The sequence below is a fragment of the Mus pahari genome, chromosome 15 (genome assembly GCF_900095145.1).
Source record: "Mus pahari chromosome 15, PAHARI_EIJ_v1.1, whole genome shotgun sequence".
NCBI classification, from domain to species: domain Eukaryota; kingdom Metazoa; phylum Chordata; class Mammalia; order Rodentia; family Muridae; genus Mus; species Mus pahari.
The window spans coordinates 18,427,668-18,446,604 of record NC_034604.1 but is presented as its reverse complement, the minus strand read 5'-3'; the positions used below and the strand labels follow the sequence as shown (position 1 = coordinate 18,446,604).

The 18,937-nt window shown below is 37.2% G+C and overlaps 1 protein-coding gene across 5 annotated transcripts in view; it reads left to right on the top strand.

Moving 5' to 3' along the window:
- The window catches only part of Nol4 (nucleolar protein 4), a 334,364-nt gene that overhangs the window by 267,187 nt on the left and 48,240 nt on the right, over positions 1-18,937 (top strand). For all 5 annotated transcript variants that reach the window (XM_029546960.1, XM_021214471.1, XM_021214469.2 and 2 more), the window contains one exon: positions 8,810-8,923. In XM_029546960.1, the coding sequence (XP_029402820.1) occupies positions 8,810-8,923 (114 nt within the window). The remainder of the gene's footprint in view (positions 1-8,809; positions 8,924-18,937) is intronic.

Here is an 18,937-nt window from a genome sequence, read left to right as displayed (position 1 = left end):
AAGGAAAGAAAGAAGAAAGAAAATTACCTCTGTAATAAAGAGGTGGTGGAGGAAAACAATAATCGCATATATAGAAATCAGAGGAGAAATTATAAAAAGGAAGAGGTGATATTCTAAGATAAAATGATGGCAAATTTTCTAATTTACTCACACCATGAAGCCTATGGGAGGGTGGGAATGGAGAGTAGTCAGCAGAAGAAACAAATTAACTTTGTACCTAATATCATGAGTGGAACAGAGAAGTCTCTACATTTACCAGGAACAAACAGCTACTTGAACGAGAAAGTCCATTCCACAGAACATCCAACCACACAATGGCAGAGGAAGCTTTTAAAGTATTAAAAAAAATTTTGCTCCAACGTTTTCTTAGCAAAACTCCTTCCAACTTACAAATTAATGTTTAGTAAACTGGATGTTTATTGTGAGGGGGAATATAAGACAAAAGCAAACTGCTCCCTAAAACTAAAGATTCTCCTCACAGGACAAGTAGAAAAATGAATCCAAGAAGCACTGGGTAGCACTGGTGATAAATAAACAAAGGAGGAGCCTGATATATGTTGGGTGAATCTCCATTCAACCTTTTACCAAGTGGGTCTTGCTTCCTAAAACATCACTGTCCTCACTTGATGAAATGAGATGATATTTCTTATATAATGGTAAGAGTGTATAATGATAAAAACTGGCTGGCTTGAGATAACAGATGTCAGAGCTCCTGCCCAGTGCCCATGTGTGGTGCGGTGCCTTAGAATCTTAGGTTGAACTCTGCTGTTGTAAAGCTACTAAGTGTCCCCACCCAGTGAACTCCTAGGATTGGACCAGATGTGCTTCTCTGTTTAAATTATCCCTCTAATTCAAGTCTCTTTCTCTCTCTCCTGTGTACAAACTTCATTTTGTGGTACATCTTTTGTAGTTGTATTGTATCCTGTTGTATTGCTGTCACCTATATATAGTCCTTAAGTATTTGACAGCCGTCCTTTTGAACTTGTTTATATCATTCCTACTGTTTTATAGTGCAAGTACTTGCTCATGAAAGCTAGCTAATTCCCATTTAACTGAGTAAAATTATTGAGCGAATGACTGAGTGAGTAAAACTTTCTGATGCTCTGCTACTTTACAGTGAGAAACCAGTGAGGGTCAAGTGGCTCGTATTGCCTGGTATGCCAGTGCCTTGCAAGGGAATTTCTAAAACCTAGTGCTAAATAAAAACCAAGACTCGTATATTTAAATATTCAGATTATTTTTCTCTAAAGACATTTATATGATATTTAATCTTAAATTTTCTTTGACTTTTGGTACATTGGTTTTTATCTTTATGTACTTGATAATTATTATGAATATGTTGTTACAGTAATGACTGTGAGTAAAATACTATGCCTAAATAGTGATGGGAAGAGATGCCATGATCTACAATTATGTGTAATTATATTTAGTAATAGATAACCATATGTTTGCAGAATTAGAGATTAAGATGAAGTGTCAACTCGTTAGAAAGGACAGCATATTTTTGTTATCTTGTATTTCAGCCAGCTTTATTCTCAATTAGCATAGCCAGCCTATGCTGCTAAGGGTGTAGCTGTAAGACATTCATTTCCAATTTATTTGTGAAACACTATTATTCATGAACCATAATATTCATAAAGCAAAGTCAAGAGATACTGGCCATTATGTTATCAATGAAAGCTTTTACCTGATGTGCATGGGGTGGCTCAGACCTGTCAGCTCAGCACCTAGGACGCCACGGGGGAAGTAGTGCTGTAAACTCCAGGCCAGAGTCCTCTGTAGTAAGACACTGTCTCAGTACCTGAAAAACAAACAAAAATTAAACTTACGTTAAAAGCCAAGATGGCAATTATCTTCTGTTCTACTCTGCTTGAAACTTTTAAACTATTTTCAAATCAATCAAGGTAATTGTCTCAGGATAATAAAGCCAGTCCTTCTTCATAGACCCAACAGCCATTGTTCTCTGGATCCTTTCCATTCTTTGTTTCTCTGTAGTCGTTAACCTGTCCCACAATTCTTTTCTACCTGTTGGAAATATTGTCCTCAGAAGTTCCAAAAACTTGCCACCTAAGAACAATCCTCTAGCTGTAATTCTCAGTTCCCATGCAAGACTGTTAACCTCACTTACTTAGGTCACATGACCTCCCTGGCCAGTCACTGAGAATTAATAAATGAACTCCTATAACTTCTTGACCAAAACTCTGGAGGCCAGGTGAGATCAATAAAGCTTTTTTGGCTTGCCATTTTTGTCAAAACTATATTAAAGACACCAGGAATGACAGTTTTGACCACATTCACAAGCCTGATTACCTGTGGTCCAGAATTCAAATGATCCAGACCACAAGGCATGGTGGAGAGCAACTCTTGACTATTATATGGCACTCACATTGTGCGTGTAGCCTGATGACATAAATACAACTCTTTTATTATTTTATGTTCACAGAAATTGGAAATAAGAAAGACCAAATATCCATTTTGTCAAATAAGTTTATTACAATGTTTTGAAAAGTATTTGTTTATATTCAGAATTTCTGAAAAAAATATGTAAATTTAATGGTAATGTTTTAAATCCTGTGTACTGGATACAGTACTAGCACAAGGTACCACAGAAGTCATAGGGACTGAAATTGTATACGTTCCTCTCTGTGAATTTGACACATTTAATGCATTTATTGAACAAGTGAAGATGATATTGACTTTCCATACATAAACTCCTGTAATACACTGTGACTGATACATAATATTCCTGTTCACTATTTAATTACTGCATTAGTTATTTTTATCACTGTGACAAAATAACTTAAAAAAAAAACAACTAAACAAATGAAAGGGTTATTTTGGCTCAGAGTTCTAGGGGATAACAGTCCTTTAAGCCATGGGAAGATAGTTGTAAGAGTCTGATTCTCAGTTCTCTCTCTCTGTAGTATAAAAGCATCTTTGCACACATACTTAACATGGTTTCCTTTAGGTGTTTCTATATTCAGTCTGACAATAAAGATTGCTTAAGTCATTGACTGAACCTGTTTTGTGATTTATAAAACTAGACAGACTGGTTCCTAGTAAAAGGGCTTATGTCCAGTCACAGAGCAGCAACATAGAATGGCTAGGTGGTGGCTGACAAATACCCTGGTCAGTCCGGTCCAGTTGATGAACTGTCAATGTTCATATAGATGTCTGTGAACAATAACGCCTAGCTAATAAAAGGGATCTTTTAGGAGCTTAAATTTTTGACATGGCTTTCTTGGCTATGCCTCTATTCATCAATATACCATTTGGGGCAACAGTGTTCATATGAAACAAATAGCACGATACTTATTAATTTTTTTTTGGGGGGGGGGTGGTTCGAGACAGGATTTCTCTGTGTAGCCCTGGCTGTCCTGGAACTCACTTTGTAGATCAGGCTGGCCTCGAACTTAGAAATTCGCCTGTCTCTGCCTCCCAAGTGCTGGGATTAAAGGCGTGCGCCACCAAGCCTGGCTCTATTAATTTTTTTAAGCAACCAGAATGTAAGGGGAAATCTTAATCCACAGACACTACCTCAATTTCAATCACTGAATCATTTACTCTAAGTGTCTTCAAGGAGTGGATTCTACTTGCAACCATGGTCGATACCATAGTTTCTTCCCCATGTGGTCTGGTCTAAATCTTTATTGAGAAGTATTTACAAAGGAGAGACTGGAGGAGCACTGTGACATTAACTTATAAGTAGATTTATATTTTTACTTAAAACTTTTTATAATCATACAATATCTTAAATGTATACTCCAACATCAATTTGTCTTAAAGTTGTTTAATGTGTCATTTTAAAGCAAAAAAATTGGCACCATTTGTTGGTACATTTCCCCTGGTTCTGAAAAGGAAGGTACATTTCTGTGGTGCCAACAGCAATCACATCTTAAGTTCCAATTAAAATGTGACTTTTTCAACTCCAAAGCTCCGTGTGACCATTTAGCCATCTGTTGGATGACACAACCCCACTGATTTGAACCTAGATAATTATGACAGTAGCAGCAGCATGGAGGGAAGTTCAGCTTGGGTTCCAGTGGAGATGACTGTTAATTATGAAGAGATAATTACTGAGAGCTTATCTCACATGCAGCGGGGAAAAATCGCAAATTTCTGCAGTAGGTGTAGATAGACCTTTCTCTCTCTCACACACACAGACACACACAAAGTATTTGTCTACATTTAATCGTTTTTTTTTTTTTTTTTTGAAATCTTTTAGGATGCATATGCTACATAATATGTCTACTTAAGACACCTTCACCAGGAGCGATGCTGTTCTTCATAAATTCTGCCTTGGATTCTTTGTGTTTTGTTCCTGTCTCAAATACTACATGAGAGCATTTGTGTTCATGGCCAGTCTTAGCAATGTAGGAGGGAATCTTTATCCCTTGACGCTGTTGGAATTTTCCTCTACCCCTTAGCTTCCTCTGAAGTTGCATCCCCAGCTAAAGCAGCAAAACTGCAATCGTCCCTCAGCTCCTAAGTTTGATGATAGAAAGGAGGGCTCAGGTTACCACTGTGTCCACGCTTCTTACCAGAGAAGAGTTTGATAAGAAGCCACATGGCTCCGTTTTCTTCTCAGCTTCTTGGTATGAATAATCGAGCTGGGAATTAGACAGCAGACAAATTCTGCAGTAAAATCTAGCACCGTTTTTCACTGTTGCTACATTATCATCAAATACTTAACACTGTTCACTCCTTACAGAAAACCCAACTGAAGTTTGGAGCGATCACATGATTTCCCCAGGTCCATTAGGGGCGTAGCTTACACCAGCATTCATTTATGTATAATGTCAAATTTTAAGTAACATAGTAAAGAATTATTTTCATTTTAGAATTATAGTAAGCTTAAGCAATCTGGGAAAAAAAATCATTATGGCTAACCCCATTTATTTAAACAAGGAATATATTAGGTTTCCTCTAACATCTTTATTTCCAAGTGATTTAAATCCATCCCTTATATTTCTCTAGTAATTCCTAAAGACAGAGTTCTGCTACAATCTAGAGTCACAAACTTTTAATGTTGGAGTAGCCAAATGTGCCAATCAATTACACGAACAACACAGCTTCATGCCTAGAATGAAGGTGCAGAAGGCTCTCCATGAGCTAACAATTCTACAAAGTTCTTTGCTTCTAGCACTGGTAAATCAGTAGCGAAAGCCAGAGTCTAGGACACAGTTCAGGGATATTTCATCTAATGATCAAACATTGTTTAGAAAATGACATGATGAATCAAAGCTTTTGTATTAAGTTATGAATACCCTAAGCTCCCACTAGGAATTAACTCTTATTGAGTAGATTTGTCTCAAAGTTGTGCTCACATGACATCAGATTCTGGTTAGAAATCAATATAGATTATAAAGATGAGACTTAAGAGGTTATTATTTTAATTTTACATTGCAGATTTTAATAATTCACTTTGCCTTTCTGTCTAAATAACTTGAATAAATTAGAATTTTATCTGCTTGTTTTGGAACCAACACCTTTCTTTGCATAAGGGATTGTATAACATTTTATTTCATTAGCTGTTAATTACTTAGAAGTGCTAATTAAGCAATATAATATAAAAGAAAGAATGGAGACCTGAAATCCAGGAAGCCTAAATTCTACACACAGACCCTTTTGCTCTAAAATAAATTAACCTACCTGGCTTTCAGTTTCTTCAAATTTTTGAGGAAAATGAATTGTGCCTGTGATTTCATTTGAAGTATTGTTGATAGTCACATTATGGTTCCACAAGAAATGCAGAACACCTCAATTTTCCAAACTCTACCTTGCATCTGTGGGCAACACCAGATCCTGTGTCCCTAGTGCTGCTCATCTTCCCACTCACTAAAAGAGTGCATGTTTGGTTTTATTTTGAAGTTAATTTTCTTCCAAGTCTGAGACTATCCGTTGTCAGATGTCCTTAAAAGGAAAATTAGTTCCCTTCCAGCAGAGCTCACTTCGTGTGCCTAAGGTGACACTACTTGTGGAAAAAGACTCTACTCTCCCCATGATTTTCCCTAAAGGAAGTTATGTAACTTCTTATGAAAACTAACTTTTACTCCTACAGTAAAAGCCACACGTCTCCTTTTTAAAAAATTAAAGAACAAGAAAAATAACTCTATGAAATAATTTTAACTAAATTTGTTTTGCTTTCTGTTCTTATTCAACAAATGTCCTGCCCAACAAATCTTTACAATAAAAAATAAAACATTCCCAACATATATTTAAGAAACTTGAATGTTCATTACTGAAATTTAATCAGCATATTAAATTTTATAACGTTTTATATCTAACTTGAAATAGAGATTCCCAAGAAAGAGAAATATAAAGGTGGCAAGAAACAGAAATATGTAACCCCATGCTCCATGTGACTATTGTTGATTGGATTATGAAAAAGAGGATTGCTGGTATATAACTGAGGTCATTAGTTCCATTCTTGGGTCCAGATGAAAATATAATAACACAGAGTAGACCTTTATGAACTCCTAACTCCCATTTGAATAATAGCAGCTACAGATCAAGTGATTTGTTCCTTTTTTTCATAATGGATCGGTCTTATTTATACTTTGGCTGTAACCGTATCTCAACAGAAAATAACATGGATGAGATTTCCACACACTTTAGATGATAATGCTGCCCAGGCAGTGGCCATTATTAAATGGTGGGCTGGTTTTATGGCTTAATGTCCCTTTGACTCTTTTCTAGAGTTTGTTACCCTTACTTTAAATAGACACTGGAATGAGGCAATTTATGTCTTGAGACAAAATTCTCTTCTGGGTTTGCCTCATTTGACACTTATCTCTGTTCCTGAGGCCAAGGCCCAGCCTAATTTTCCTCAGAAATACTTCTGACATGTGCTCCCTTTTCCAGGGACTTGGTTTTCTCTTTCTTTTGAAAAAATATCTTTCTGAACATTGTGGTGCTTTATACTCAGAAGTCTGGCCATCATTTCAGACAAGTCACAGGGGCAGAAGCGGAAGACAGCCATCATACCTTCCTCTGACCCATGGAAGCTCATCTGGAAAGGGAACCACCAGGACGCAGTTGAGAGAACACCAAAAATTCCCTGTTAGGTCATGCAGCATCAGAGACCAGGCTATTTTGACACCACAGAAATTCCTTCCTCTATATGCTAAAACACTGTAGACTGAATCTAGCTTTTAGAGTATTGTTTCAGACATAACTTTGTGTTTTAGTTTCCTAAAGCACATTTTATACGACAAATTCTCCTAAGACATGTACGATAAAGGCATGATCACATTTGCTAACCAAGCGAAAAGAGTCCGAATCGTATTAGAGTCTCCTAATAAATTATAGCCATTCACGGCCAGCACGATCATTGAGTGGGTAGAGAACTCATGCACAAGCCCTGTGATAGCATCAGTTCAAACCCTCGAACCCACAGCAGGTGAGAGAACCCACTTCTGAAAGCATTCCTCTGACGTGTTTCTTGCCACTCACATACTGTGCTTAAACATGCACAATTATATTTTTAATTTAAAAATAAGTAAATAGTAACACACATTTTATGCGCAGGCTTTGAAATCCCTGAAGTGGCATGCTAAAATACATGCTAGGCCTCCAGAATACTAATATTGTGTAATTTCACAGTATTTTATTATCTCTGTGATTTATTTTGCATGTAGTTTTTTAAATCTATCATTTTCTTATCTTAATTAAAATATGCTATATCATTAATTATTTCATCTTTCAGCTAGATAGTTTTACATGTAATTATGTGAAAAAATAATGGAAAACTTTTCAATGATTATAGTAAATGATCTGGAGAGTTGCCCACATTTTATAGTTAATTAGCTTAGTTGGGAGATTAATTAATTTCTATGTAGCATATATAGAAGATAGATTTCCAACATGTGCCTACAAAATTATTACTGTAACTCATATTTAATAAAATAAAAAGGAAAATGTGGATATAACCAAAAAGGCAAATAATCTCACATATAAAACAAAACTGTGGGTGTTCAGAAATCATTGTTTGGCTTTCTGAGTTATCTTGTATTTAAATTAAAGTGAGAAATGTTCCAAATACTGATAACCGTATGTGTCATTCATCAAATAGAACCACAGTAATCTTTTGCATGACTCACACTAAGATTGTTTGGCCTGTATGAAAAGTAACCGGCATCCTGTATCACTGCTCTGATAAGGAGATGCGGTGAAGAGACAGGAGAGGGCATGGAAAGTCCTGGACCGGCAGGTCTGCCATACAGTGGTGGTAAAACATAACAACAGACCCTTCTCAGTCAAGGTGGAAGGTGAGGAACAATATCTGAGGTGTTCTTGTGGTCTCCATGTACGTGCTGTGTGTGCACAGGTACACACGTACACACACACACACATACAGACACATACAGTCTTTTCTTTTTAAAGGAGATTATTTGCCATGGTGTGGTATCTGACAGGTTTTTGTTTGCTTGTTTGTTTATTTTGTGACAGCCCTGTCTTTTGTTTTTGTTCTGTTCCTTTGTACATTGCCATGTTCATAAAAGAATTAAGATGCATGTTTTATTTGCAAACTACAGTCAGCAGTCTTGCCATTGCCTGTTCATGCTCCAAGTTAATGACCCTGAGTACATAGTTATGACAATGGAGACACGGGAATGAATGGTGCATCTGTGCAGCAGCTATAGCTCTAACCTCTAACTAGCTTTCATTTTTCATCTTTACAACTTCCATTTTCTCTATCTAAATAGATTCTCCTGAGCATGTCGATGGTCTTCTGAACTCTTCTGACGTGTGGTCTGTTAATGATACTGTTAATAATTTTTCATATTCTTTCTCTCTTCTTTTTTAGTCTCGACCTATTCCTTCCCACCTTACTTCAGCAGTTGCAGAGAGTATCTTGGCTTCAGCCTGTGAAAGCGAGAGTAGAAATGCTGCCAAGAGGATGCGTCTGGATAAAGTACAGGTACTAAGGAGTGTGGAGGAGTGCAAACTCTTGAATGGATCTAGCACACAGAGTTCTGTTCTTACAAACTTAGATTTGAAAATGCTATGCTCTGATGATCAAGAGTATCACACAAAAATACTCTATGATAAAACATGAATGATAGCAAAACACAATAAAACTTCCTGTTAGTATCTACTTAATGGCTAATTAAGAGGTGCTGGCTAACTAGTTAGCATGTAATTCAAATTAATCTTGTCATTTATGATCATGACTCCATTGTATTCATTTGTAATGAAAATGAACCTTTCTCTAATGCCGTTCTGCCTGTACCGCTTTATATTTCTACTTTGCTTGAGAGGGTTACTATACTATCAATGAAAATAGATCATGCTGACAGTAATCAAAGTAAAGATAATCTGGAAAAGATTAAAGAGTCATAAGTGGGGTCCTGATCTAGTAGATATCAATGTTTTAGGCTTAATCTTCTTGTTAGTCAATTATCTATCTGAGAAACACATCCACAAGGCTTTGACTGTGTAGTGTAATGTGTTCAGTTTCGGGGCACTGTTCGTTGGTACTTTCCCCTGTGGCTCTTTTATTTCTAAGTCTTTCCTGCCTAGCTACACAATAGACTTCTCCTTCGTCTCTGTTTCCCTTTCTGAATCACCCATAGTGGAATGTGTTTTACATTATATGCAGAGTAATATGCAGAGTATGAATGCAGAGTAAATTGTTAGTTTAGTCTTGTTTTTCTGATGAAGCAAGCAAAATCAAGTTTTCTATTTCGAGATTAGAGTATCTTTTAAATGGTTCAGAATGTCATTATTTTTGTGTTTATTATTTTTAAATATTCTGTATTTATAGTCCTGAGTATTGAAAAGGATGTGGCCTATAATTAAACAAAATGCAGTATTGGCATGATATTTAAAGCTGTTTGAAAAATGCCAATTTTGGGACCACCAATTGGATTCATTGATGCTGTAACATCAGTATTAATTTCATGTTCATATATTTCTTCTGTTTAGATGATTTATCAATGTTGATGAAATTTTGGGGGGGGGGTTGTTTTGTTTTCTCTTTTTTTATTAGATATTTTCTTTATTTACATTTCAACTGTTATCTCCTTTCCTGGTTTCCCCTCTGAAAACCCCCTATTCTATTCTCCATTCCCCTGCTCACCAACCCACCCACTCCTGCTTCCCTGTCCTGGTATTCCCCTAATGAAACAACCAGTACCCACCAACCAAAGTCTACACATGATAAAAATTTTTATAAGGTTAGATATCACACTATATACATTGCCACCTGGCATCATGGTTAGCCTGTGAAGTTTTAGCCCATTTTGATTCTCATTTCTACCATAACTGATTAGACTACTTTCAGCAAGCTTGGTCAGGTCTGAGTGCTTCAGTTTCTTCATTAGAAATAGTCAACAATAACACTAATCCTCAAGGTTGTACAAGAAGTTTAAAAGGACAGTTCATGCTACATACTAAGCATTTTTTCTGGAAACAATGTAAGCCAGTGGCAAGGTCTGCCTGGAGGACTATCCTATCTAGGTCTTTTGCCATTATCTCAGCAACACTGGAACTAGAAATAAGCATCGATATGTTGATATAGCATGGTATCTCACATAGTCTGTTGTCAAAATCAGTCCATTTGAAGAAAGGTCTTAATTCTAAAAACTAAAGTATTAGCATTCTAGAATTGAAAGAACCATTCAGCTTAATGTACAGCCACATGTACTGATATGTTTATAAAAAGAGAGAGAGGTGTAAGGGGATATGCTCTATGGGGGTATGATGAGTATGGGGGAAGAGGGTGTCTCAGCAGGCCCATGCCGAGGCATCCCCTCCCCCTGTGGGACCAGCCACATATATAGTATAGAACAGAGTTTATTCAGGGCATGAAGAAGGGAGTTAAGAGGGTAGTAGAGGTAGAGAAAGGCAGAGAGAGGGAGAGAGTTGAGAAATAGAGGCCCGCCATGACCACATGGAGATGTGAGGGGAATGGAATGGAAGAGAGGGAGAGCAAGCGGGAGCAAGAGAGCAGGAGAGAGAGAGGCAAGAGAGAAAGAGAGAGAGGAGAGGGCAAGCAGCTCCTTTTATAGTAGGTCAGGCCTACCTGGCTGTTGCCAGGTAACTCTGGGGTGGAGTTTAGGCAGAATGCTAACATGTACCACCTACTGACTCTAGAATATATTTGCACAGTATCAGAAATGTACCTATTTGATAAAAAAGTGACAGATTCATGTCATGTTATTACCCATAAAATTATACTACAGTCTAAATCATGGCAGGTCAGATACTAGTATGTTTTCAAATATAATAATTCTTCATGGCCTAAGCTGTACAAAGGAAAAGGAGATGTATAACTCATAAGTTATTGTGAAGGTTTGGTAAGTCTCTATGTATAAAAGAAGATTATATTTTATATCTCGCATATAGTCAAGGATATATGCACCATATGCTTACTTAGACTGAGCAGTAAAAATATCCCACCTACTATACTATCATCTCCTGTTCATCCTAATGCCAAAGAGTTGTCATTGTTGAAGGCCTTTAAAACAGGCTAGTATTTCTTCCTAAGATCACCAACATTTAAAGAAAAACTGCCAGCAATATTCAGGAATAAGTTTGTTAGACTAAGATGGGTGGGTACCTATGGTCCCTGGACTCTCCCCCTCAACTTTGCTATATTATTTTCTTTGTTTGCTCAAACATGCTGGTTGTAGTATGAAAAGTTAACTACTTTGGAATTGGAGCATGTCTGACATCACTCCATGTAGGAACATTCTTTCCAGCCCTATGGGTTCAGAAGTCTCAGGATAGATGTAGTATGTAGGAAACCAATGCTTAAAATTATATTTTATGGACTAAGACAATGACTCAGACTTACTAGTAGAGTACTTGTCTTACAAGCATTATTACCTGAGTTCAATTGCTACAGCCTACAAGCAAAACAAGCAAAGCAAAACAGTAGCAACAACGCTGGGTGTAATGGTATGCACTGATAAGCACAATGCTGGCAAAGCAGAAGTAGGCAGGTACCTGGTGCTTTCCGGGCAGACAGCCGAGCTCTACTGATGAGTTCCACACTAGTGAGAAACTCTGCCTCCACAGAAAATAAAGGTAGATAGCACTAAGAAATAATATCCAATGTTTTCCTCAGATACCCCCTTCATATATGCATACCAACATGAACTTAAATGAATAAATTACATTTTAGAAATATTTTGGTAATCAATTAGACAATTTACAAATACAACGACCCTACAAAACTGGTAGTTATAATGTTATAAAGGTCCAGAAATGTGTGGAGACCAATGCATGCTGAAAGTGCATGAAAAAAAAAAAATCACCTACATGTTTATACTCTCTGCAAGTACATTTAAAGTCAATCTGTGATCTGATAGTGTTTTCTCGTTGGTTATGTGCCCCAAGGAAAGACCGAGGCCTGATTATGCACCCTGAATACTAGTTCAGCATACACAATTATTATTTCAAAATTTCCTAGACTATTGATTTGCACCACACGTTTTATAGAACTCGTTTGAGATGCCACACGTAGACTTCTTCTACCTTGCCATTGAGGACAACGTTGCCCTGTTGAATTCAGACTTGACTCTTGGCATAGAGACTACCCTTTCTGCGTGTACCTGTAACCACATGCACAATTCAGAGAATTTACCCATGGTTTGAAAGTTAGTCCTTGGGTGAAGTAAAGGCATAAAATTTCAGAAATTGCAAGGTTAAATTCTGTTTTGTTTTGTTTTGTTTTGTTTTTTGTTAAGCCCACCCTTCCTCTTCACTGCCACTGGCTGACCACATGGTGAGCTATAATTATGTCCTTCATAGTTTATGAAGCTTGATGAGTTAATTGGATTTTATGGAGCTGTTTAAGCTATGAACATGAAAGGTGTTTGGATGTGCTAAATCCTTTCTTTCAAATGGCCATTTTATACATATCTGGAGGAAGCTTATTAATATGCCACACACGCCTGAAGTCAGCCAGGGCCAAGGACAGAAGCTGGGAGCTTCATCAGACATCAGAGTTCACAGAATTTAAGTGAATCACTCTGCTCATCAGGAAATACACACAGGGCTCGGTTCTTGCACAAAGAAATCTGGAATTTGTTTGTGATCCAAGAGAAAATTTCCCTCAGTTTGGGTACTTAAAAAAAAAAAATGCCTGAGTTCACTTTTATTTGCCTCTGACGGGGTAAACATAAGAATAAGAGTTCTCTTTGAGAACTGTTGGCGCACACCTTTAATCCCAGCACTTGGGAGGCAGAGTCAGGCAGATTTCTGAGTTCAATGCCAACCTGGTCTACAGAGTGAGTTCCAGGACAGCCAGGGCGCTCCCCCCTCCATCTCTCTCCCCCTCTCTTCCCCCTCCCTCTCCCTCCCCCCCTCTGGCTTTGTTCTTACTTTCATGAGGACATCTTGCCTATTATTTCTAGGATAATTTCTGAATAGTATTATTAAGTGAAAGAATCCCTCAAGGTTCTTATAAGTCTCAATAAACAGGTCTATACTCTCGTACTTGCTTCTTTTAAAATTTGATATAAAAATTAAATTTAGTATAAATTAATTATGGTTCCAATAAAGGAATATTATCCTCTAATGCTCAAATGAATAATGCCTTAAAGGAAAGCAGTAAAGGAGCATACTAATAGTAATATGATAGTGTCTTAATGTGTAGACATGTGGACTCTGGGACACTAGCAGGAGTGACGACAATAGCAGGTGCTTTTACCTGTATGTCATATCCATGAGAATGCAGAAACTGAACTGTCTTCTGGTTCTGCACATGTGCAAACTTAATGGGTCAGTGACACACATTTTCTAAAAACAAATATGGTAATATTCAAGTAAAACAATATAGCAGACTTGATTTACACACCAGAGAGATCCCTAGGATAATCTTATACATATGTGAATGCAGACACTAAAACCTTGATTATTCTTCTCTGTGTACATTTTTTTACTGCCAAGCATTCAAAATATTCTCTTTGGCTATATACATGCGTCTCTATCTGAACTTTTTAAATTATGTGGGAATAGAGATAGTCACACAATACTGCACTGGGGTATATCAGGCCATAGGGAACCTATCCTTACCCTCTTGGATGCCAACAGCTTCTGGTCTACACTGCCTCCACAGTTTAGGGATACTTTTTCCATTGCTGTAGAGGGAATGACCTAGGACTTGAATGTAGGACTAAATCATAAACCATCAGGTCTAGTGAGTCCTTCCTCAGTTAATTTCACTTTGAAGACACTTGACTTGAGTCCTAAATCCCCTAATTATCCTCCAGCTTTGTGCACATTATGACAGATGACTTTCCTCCTATTCTTTTAATTTTAAATTTTCTAGGGCTTGCAAGGAAGACATTCATATGGTATAAGATAAACAAAATGAAAGTCCTTTAGTTTTATTGTTTTTTGTCCTTGTTTTGCTCCGGTGGCTATATTGCTAAGGATGAGGTCATTAGTTATCAATGGCCATATTTGTTAGACCTCAGTCAAGAAGCTAAGTCACATGCGAATGCTAATTCCAGCTAAGAACCTGGAACAAACTGCACACCCTGCAGGCAGCTCAACACATCAGAGAGTGTCCTTTACAGGGGGGCTCAAATGGCCTGAGCCTCTGCCAGGCAATATTTGTTTCCTCTAGACAATTCTGCTTCTCCCTTCCAGGACAGACTCAGCAGTCTTTAAAACTTATATTTCTTGAGGGAGAAGGGGTCAGTTTCAGAAACGTCCTGAAGCTATTAGAAGTTGTTACTTCCTGTCTTAATGAAGTTTCCTGCAGACTAACACAATACCCTAGCACCTGATCCTCTCAAATAGAGAAAATTAATCTCTCTCTCTCTCTCTCTCTCTCTCTCTCTCTCTCTCTCTCTCTCTCTCTCTCTCCTCTCTCTCATCTATCTATCTACCTGCCTATCTATCTATCTATCTATCTATCTATCTATCTATCTATCATCTATCTATCTATCCATCTATCTATCTGTCTATCCATCTATCCATCTATCTATCTGTCTATCCATCTATCCATCTATCCGTGTGTGTGTGTGTGTGTATCCAATTAAAGTCTTTTATAGCATATAAAAATCATACATAGACAACACTATGTATTTGCATTTGTGTTTTAAAAATTGGGTTTGTTATGCACATTTCATGATGGTTGAACGACATCAAAATAGTCTCACAGTGTCAGGTATTTTGAAAACTCTTCAGAGAAAAATATTTCACTGCAACGCTGCTGGTGTTTTGTGAGGAAACCACCTGCATTACTCTTGTTCTGTCAGCATTAGCTTGATAACGGGGCTAGACTCTAATATAAATGAATCCCAATTTGTGTTCCAAAATGATATCTTTTATCTGACAATTTTCAAACTTTGTTTTTCTGTTTATTTGAACTACTCTTTCATAAATATTAAATTTTCAGTCACAGTAAGAAATTGTTGATGGGAAATTACTTCTAAATCCATCTTAAAATGATCTATTTACCAAACATTCATTTGACCAACAGATTTAGCCAGTGTGGAAAGGAGAGAAACATTTCCTGAGAATCTAACACTACCAGCTCTTCCTGAGCAGGCTTAGTGTTTTATTGTAGACTTTTAATTCTGGCAAAATCATTAAGCAGACATTTTATGCCCACTTTGAACATGTACAAGGCATCATTTCTCATCAATAAACTCTCATTCTATCAAAGATCAGCGAAGCACAGGTGGTACCCAGAGGGGTGCAGAGGGTATGAGCCACTAAGGTAGAAGCCTGTGAATCCTTTCTGGGAATTTGGGAGGGCTTCAGGAGGGGAGACTGGTTCATTTAAACCTCGAGAAACAAGGGAGGTGTTGACAGGCAGGAAGTTTCCAGAAATATTCTTGATATGTAGAGCATTTCCAAATAAGAGATGCCCTCTATTATCAAAAGCAATAAAAGGGGAAACCCTAGGATATGTGTGTGTTACATTCGTGATAGTACACATACATCTGTGCTCGTATATGTGTGGAGGCACAGGTTGACATAGGGTATCTTCCTCAACTGCTGTCCATCATAGTTTTTGAGACAGGGTCTCTCACTGCACCTGGAGCTCACCAATTGGCTAGACTGGCTTCCAAGTAAGCCCCTGGGATCCACCTGTCCCTGCCTCTCTAGCAGGCATGTGACACCACATTTGGCTGTTTACCCTGATGGTAAGGGATTAAAGTGTCAGGTCTAGATGCATACAAACACTTAAGCAACAGAGCCATTACTTCTCCAATCCCAGCTTGGTATTTTTGATAAGGTTAGGTTATGGAGTTGGAGGCCAACGATTGAACTGCATTGTCAAGATTCTGGTGTGCACTGGGAATTAATATGGACATCTAGTGCCTACCAGAGAGAAGTGATACAAAAGCATGACTTCCGATTTCTATATGTTTCAGAGGCAGGAGTATAAGAGGGAGATGTCCATCCATAAAACTCTAGGAAAGCTGAGTGAGGAGTGAGGAGTTGCCTCATACCATGTATTTTTCTAGATTACATATATATATAATCTAGAAAAAATATATAAATTAAAATTTAGCATATATGTTTAGAGTAATAATGAAGCCCATTTGCTGAAAAATAATCGTATAGTTGGTATGTCTACAACAAACACAAATACTATTGACATGTCATTGTTTATTATTACAATCTAGCTCTGCTAATTTTGGAATATTTCTAGTCATTTATGCCCACATAGTTACACACACAATTACTATTCTACCTTACAGATATTTTGTATCAAAAAGCAGGTGTTACAGTTTTATCAAATAAGTCAACTAAATATTTTTTATCATTCTAAAAGAATGAAAATAAGTTTATTTCTGCTCATAGTGTGTCCTTATTTCATTTTTTAATACAAAATGATGCACCAACCAATGTGTGTCTAATGGTAATGTAGCCATATTATTCTGTCTGTAAGCATACACAGATGGAATTGCTTCTCTCTTGGACAATGGGAAGCACAGTCGATTGACTGACTTTGTGTGACCTTTCTGGACTCTTTGGGAAGCTGGACAGAAGTCCCACTTTCTGATCATTTAGTTTTCCTTCATTTGTCTACCTTACTCTTTGGTTTTCTGACCTCATGACCAATTCTCACATATTTACGTAGAAAATGATATTTTTAATTTTAGGCTTGGTTTTAGTTTATTATGCTATCGATTGCAAGGTGATAGATAGCATTCTATAGGATGAAGAGGTGGATTGAATTCAAACACAGAAATTCAACATAGCACGCCGATAATGCTTTTTCTCATAAAAGCCAGAAAGTTCATAGTTGACTGAGTTCTCCATGAACAAGGCTCTTTGTTAATGTTACTTTAAAACACCTATTTTTAGGCTTAATAGATAAATGATGAATCTCATATATTTAGTTTGTGTCAAACAAATTCATTTTTATCATGTAATTTGTTCATTCATTGTGCTATCCTTTTCCCTTAATTTATACACTTTACAAGCCATTAGTTTCTGAGAATTACATATATTGGAAAAACTGTACCAAAGTCACACATCTGTTATTAAGTTAGGGGCTATAAAAGCTTAGAAAATTAGATCATATTTGTCAAAAAAAGAGAGATTTTGTGATTCTTGGCACCACACCTGAAGTACACATGTGGTACTACCATCCGCAGGGAACGCACAGCGGATACACAGTCCTGAATTGAGACTTGAGTGAGCATTGCTGGGACGTTGAAGGAGCTGAAGAGTAGCCCTAGTTAAAAAATTGTTTTCCTTCTGTTCTCATCTGCTGTCAATCTTTCTATGTACTGTTTTCTCATGACAAAGGAACTGTGCCTTCAGCCCTGAAGGCAGATTTGGTTACTAGTCCTACTCTTGTGTCACTAGAGAACCAGCTGAGGTAGGTACTGCAGATGATGTAACAGAACAAGTGACCCTTTGAGACCTGTTCTCAAGCCAGCGTGTTTCAGCTTATGCTCTTCCCAGATGGATTACTTCTCTCTCTAATGGTGTGGGAAGGCTGGTGGTCTTTGGACAGCAACGTTGTTTGAAAATATAATGTAAAGTTTCTGAAGTTTCCAACCCCGGGAAGCTCATCTTTATGGCCCTCTCAATGTCCTTTATCTTGTCAATGTTAATGTTGAGGAAAACGTGACTGGGACAATCCAGAGACTCCTCCATTTCTACATGGCACTGGCATTTCCCCTTTCATACAATCCGGGAATGTGACACACATAAAACCAGTACTCACTGTACTAGGGTTCTGTGAAACAAGGCTTTGTTATCATTCCCTGCATCTTCATCAGCAATTACAACCAGACACAAAGCAAATCAGATTTCTCCTTAAGATCAGGTGCCAACTGTGTAAATTTTTGTTCTTATTGCAAAATTTCTGGTCTTTTTATATTAAAAAACATATAATAGGGTATTCTGGAAATGGTCAGACACATGCACATTACTTTTTGTGTTTTCTTACTCTTTTATAAAATTTAAGTGGCATTTAATATATATTTATGATTCTGATTTCTGGATAGAGACCAGAAAGTCAAGTATGAAAGAGAGCTATGGCTAAATCTTAAAGACTAAATAATAAAATATGTCAATGTGAGCAAAACTTTGTATGTTTAAGAAAAGACAATCCTCAAACAATTCATGTGAATTGATATAAAGCTTGCTCTGTAATGATGTTTTTCTTTTGGGTCCTTAGTTATTTTGCTACAGGGTACACAGAAAAGAGGAAATTCTTCAGTTGAGGTATCTGAGTAAACAAAAGTAAAAGGTAGCCAGATTGAAGCCTCAGGAAATAAATCGGCACAGAGGTAAGAGTAGTGAGGTGCCCTATGAGTCTGCCCATGTGGGCCTGCATGCCAGGCCACTGCCGCTCAGATTCCGATAACATGCGATCTCAGAAAATATGGGTCTTCTTTTTATAAGTCATTAAAAGATGTAATGGTATATTACAGGCCTAGGTGTTTATTGGTTTTAAAATTAACCATTGGCAATACAAATCTTTTTTTTTTTTTTTTTTTTT